The following is a 5095-nucleotide window of genomic DNA, read 5'->3' as shown; positions in this document are numbered from 1 at the left end:
TAGACATATATGACATACATGACATACAGATAGTCAGTACTGCTACATCTATACATTTATGACATACCAGATTTGCAAATACAGTACTGTTTGTGATACAGAAGGAGTCAAGAAAAGGGAGTATATACATTTGACGTAGAAACTGTACATTGGAGGTTGGGTGGGGGGGGTTGGGTACATTGGGATATTGACAACCATACTGGGTAATTTACATTGGAGGTGGTTGGGGGGGGGGGGGGGGGGTGGGGGCGGGGGGCATACTGTATAAACAAGTAACACTGTACATTGAGGGGGGGGGGGGGAGGAGACACTGTACAAACAAACACAATTGTACATTGAACTATTGACAAAACCATCACCAACCAACTTCATCCTTGGGAAATAAAGGGACCAGTGAGAACCCGCCCCCTGGACGCGAGAGAGGGATCCAGCTGTTTCCAAGATGACGACGACCAACACCAGGTACAAGAGCCGCGCGCTCAGATCAGGTAAGCGCGTGCATGCTATATGTTTTACACAGGAATCGATTACCCTGTTGACCAATTATTGGTCTGTTTTTCCACAAATTCAAATGTTGCTTTTCCCCCTCGGAATCTCCTCTCACGGCCGGGGAAACTATCGGATGTCTGTCTGGACTCTGGACTCCATCTTCCACCTGACTCTCAATGATGATTTCTCCCGGAATTTGACGTTTTCATTATAGATGATGGGGAGGTAAGAAGTGGGGCATTCTGCTGCAGTGTGTGTGTGTGCGTGTGTGTGTGTGCGTGCGTGCGTGTATAAGAGCGAAAGGGAGAGGGAGACCTATTTATTGTACGGGGATATATTGTCCTTGAAGAAGCCACTGCAGTTGTTGCACTCTGAATGATGATGATGATGATGAGGGTGGTTGTGGTGGTGAATTCATAACTTTTTAATTATAGCCTATAGATAGAGCTTTGCACCGGACAAAAGTAGGTGAATAGGTGCGCGTGCACAACGTGCCCGGTGGCAGGACGTGCGCGTTGCTCTTCGTTTGAAATTATATGCGGCTCTGGTTTGAACCACCGCAGCGTCCAGCTGATGGCCACTGACGGGTGCGCGCGCACAGCGGCCTGTCCTGTCAGGCTGCGCGCGCAGATCACAGACACATGTCGCTCCCCCCCTCTGGTGGACTGAGGAGCTCAAGCCCCTGAACCAAGATGTTACCATCCTTCCCAACTACATCTTCTCTGTTCTCATGGTGCAGAGGCAGAGAGCAAAATGTACACACAAAAAAAATACTAAATTCTGTTAATTTCCCCAAGCATCTGCCAGTGTCACCATGCATGCATATAGCCCCTCCTTTTTACTCTCAGTGAAAGTTAGTCATCTCTGCAATGACCCCTGTACCCTCCCTCCTTCACCCCTCACCTGGTCATCCCTCCCCCCTGTACCCTACTTCCTTCACCCCCTCACCTGGTCATCCCTCCCCCTGTACCCTCCTTCCTCACCCCTCACCTGGTCATCCCCTCCCCCTGTACCCCTCCCTCCTTCACCCCTCACCTGGTCATCCCTCCCCCTGTACCCTCCCTCCTTCACCCCTCACCTGGTCATCCCTCCCCCCTGTACCCCACTTCCTTCTCCCCTCACCTGGTCATCCCTCCCCCTAGTACCTCCCTCCTTCACCCCTCACCTGGTCATCCCTCCCCCCTGTACCCCACTTCCTTCACCCCTCACCTGGTCATCCCTCCCCCCTGTACCCCCACTTCCTTCCACCCCCTCACCTGGTCATACCCTCCCCCTGTACCCCACTTCCTTCACCCCTCACCTGGTCATCCCTCCCCCCTGTACCCCACTTCCTTCACCCCTCACCTGGTCATCCCTCCCCCCTGTACCCTACTTCCTTCACCCCTCACCTGGTCATCCCCCTCCCCACCTGCACCTGGTCATCCCTCCCCCTGTACCCTACTTCCTTCACCCCTCACCTGGTCATCCCTCCCCCCTGTACCCCACTTCCTTCACCCCTCACCTGGTCATCCCTCCCCCCTGTACCCCACTTCCTTCACCCTCACCTTAATAATAATAATTAATTAGATTTATATAGCGCTTCTCAAGATCCCGAAGTCGCTGACAATAGACAGAGAAACAAAGAAAAGAAAAACAAAGAAACAGGGGAAAACAGCATGAGATACACAGAAACAAAGCCACAGTAACAGACATCAAAACAGGTTGGGGGGGGGGGGGGGGGGGGGGGGGGGGGGTTATGGGTGTGGGGAAGGTTGAAGGCTAGGGAGAGCAGGTGGGTTTTGAGGCTGGATTTGAAGGTGGAGAGTGAGGGAGAGTCTCTGATGGTCTGAGGGAGGGAGTTCCAGAGTCGGGGTGCAGTGCGTGAGAATCACCAAAGTTTTAAAGTTTGGATGACGGGATGTCGGGACAGTGATGGAGGCAGTGGAAGAGGACCGGAGGGAACGGGTGGGGCGGTAAGGGAGAAGGAGGTCAGTCAGGTAGGGGGGGGCCAGGCTATGGAGGGCTTTGAAGGTGAGGAGTAATGTTTTGTAGTTGATGCGTTCCTTGATTGGGAGCCAGTGGAGAGAGTGGAGGACAGGAGTGATGTGTTCACGGGACCGGGTGTTAGTGAGGAGGCGGGCGGCTGAGTTCTGGACCATTTGCAGTTTATGGAGGGAGCGGGAGGTGATGCCAGTGAGGAGGGAGTTGCAATAGTCCAGGCGGGAGGAGATGAAGGCGTGTATGAGGGATTCAGCAGCAGGGGGGGAGAGGCAGTGACGGATTTTGGCAATGTTGCGGAGGTGAAAGTATGATGTTTTGACAATGGAGCGGACATGGGGGTCAAATGAGAGGGAGGGGTCGAGGATGACACAGAGGTTGCGAACTAGGGGGGAAGGGGTGATGGTAGAATCATTGATGGTAAGTGTGATGGGTCCGGATCTATTGAGGGTGGTTTTGGTGCAGATGATGAAGAGTTCCGTCTTGTCGCTGTTTAGTTTGAGAAGGTTATGAGTCATCCAGGTTTGAAATTCGGAAATGCAGGACTCAATGTGACTGAGGGGAGGGTTGTGGGGGGATTGTGTGCTGATGTATATTTGTTTCAAGTTTCAAGTTTCAAGTTTCTTTAATAGTTGTCATACAGAAGTGCAGAATACTTCTGCAAAATATACAAAATGCTTCTTACTGTTACGCTCCAGAGACTGTGCTAGACAAGATAGTATCAAATAACATAGTATAGCATGTAATTTAGAAGAAGAAAATGAGGTCACAGTGTTCGGTATAGACATATGTACAATGTTCTGAGTTACCATATAATATACAATACTATGCAGTGTACTAATGTACAGTACTATATAGTGCAAAGCAGAAATGGGATGAGGTACAATTTAGGTACAATTTACAGTAAGGTGTACGAGTTGTAGTGCAATCCTTCATCAATAAATATAAAGTGTGGGGAGTGGGTGCTACAGTGTGTTTGTTTAAAGTGGGTGTGTGCTATAAAGTGTGTGGAGTGGGTGCTACAGTGTGTTTGTTTAAAGTGAGTGTGTGCGTGTGGATGTGTGTGCTATGTGCGTTTGGTGGTTGTTGTTGTGTAGTGTTCATTGTTCGTTTAGCAGCCTGATGGCCTGGGGATAGAAGCTTCTTCTGAGTCTTTCTGTGCTCGCCTTGAGACTCCGGTATCGCTTGCCTGACAGCAGCAGTTCAAAGAGGCAGTTGTTCGGGTGACTGGAGTCTTTAATGATTCTCTTAGCCTTGCCCTTGCAACGCTTGTTGTAAATGTTCTGGAGGGGTGGGGAGCCCCCCTCCAATTGTGCGTTCGGCTGACGAACGTGTCACTCTTTGTAGTCTGCTTCGGTCTTGTGCAGTGCTATTCCCAAACCAGGAGGTGATGTTGCCGGTCAAGATGCTCTCTATTGTACATGAGTAGAAGTTCTTAAGGATCTTCTGACTGACTTGGAACTTCCTTAGGCGCCTGAGGAAGTAGAGGCGTTGTCGTGCCTTCTTCACAACACTGTCAATGTGTGTGGTCCATGTCAAGTCCTCGGATATGTAGGCTCCGAGGTACTTAAAGCTGTTGACTCTCTCAACCGGTGCCCCGTCGATGCTGAGGGGGCTGTAGTCCTTGACCCCCGACCTCCTGAAGTCCACAATCATCTCCTTTGTTTTGCTGACGTTCAGGGAGAGGCTGTTTTCCTGGCACCATCCCGCCAGGACCTTGACCTCTTCCAGGTAGGCCCTCTCGTCGTTGGCAGAGATCAGGCCCACCACCACTGTGTCGTCAGCAAATTTGATGATTGTATTGCTACTCCGCTGAGCCACACAGTCGTGTGTGTACAGGGAGTAGAGGAGGGGACTCAGAACACAGCCCTGGGGGGCCCCTATGTTGAGGGTGATGGATGAGGAGGTGCAGTTGCCTGCTCTCACCACCTGGGGTCTGCCAGTCAGGAAGTCCAAGACCCACTGGCAGAGGTCATAGTTCAAGCCCAGGTCCCTGAGCTTGGCTATGAGTATGGAGGGGACTATGGTATTGAATGCCGAGCTGTAGTCGATGAATAGCATTCTCACATAGTTCCCCTGCCTCTTGTCCACTGTGTGCAGCACATGGGCTATGGCGTCCTCCGTGGACCTGTTGGGGCGGTATGCAAATTGCAGGGGGTCCATGTTGATGGGGAGGGAGGAGCAGATGTAGCCCTTTACTAGCTTCTCAAAGCACTTCATGGCTATGGAGGTGAGAGCTACAGGGCGGTAGTCGTTGAGGCAAGCAGGCTTGGATTTTTTGGGTACAGGGATAATAGTGGACTTCTTCAGGCAGGTGGGAATGACAGCCTGTTCTAGGGACAGGTTAAATATGTCAGTGAATACTGGGGCCAGTTGGTCAGCACAGACTTTTAGGACGCGGCCGGGGATGCCGTCCGGACCTGCTGCCTTCCTGATATTCACTTTTTTAAAGGTCCGCCTCACCTCATGCTCTGTTACCCTGAACACTGCGCCTCCATCAGCAGCCGACCCCCCCCCCCCCCCCTTGCCGTGGCTTGTGAGCTGGTGTTGTTATTACCAGCATCAAACCTCGCATAGAAGGTATTGAGGTCATTTGCTAAGGAGATGTCACTGTTCAGTTTGAGGGAGG

The 5095-nt window shown here is 51.5% G+C and overlaps 1 protein-coding gene across 1 annotated transcript in view; it reads left to right on the top strand.

The window, feature by feature from the left end:
• Positions 1-442: 442 nt before the first annotated feature.
• Positions 443-5095, top strand: part of LOC311237229 (septin-5-like) — a gene marked incomplete at both ends in the record, with an annotated part of 26441 nt that continues 21788 nt past the window's right edge. The window contains one exon of the mRNA XM_084325036.1: positions 443-488. Within this exon, the coding sequence (XP_084181162.1) occupies positions 443-488 (46 nt within the window). The remainder of the gene's footprint in view (positions 489-5095) is intronic.

The sequence above is a fragment of the Notolepis coatsorum genome (assembly GCF_963971535.1).
Source record: "Notolepis coatsorum genome assembly, chromosome: 11".
NCBI classification, from domain to species: domain Eukaryota; kingdom Metazoa; phylum Chordata; class Actinopteri; order Aulopiformes; family Paralepididae; genus Notolepis; species Notolepis coatsorum.
This window is presented reverse-complemented; position numbering and strand designations above follow the sequence as displayed.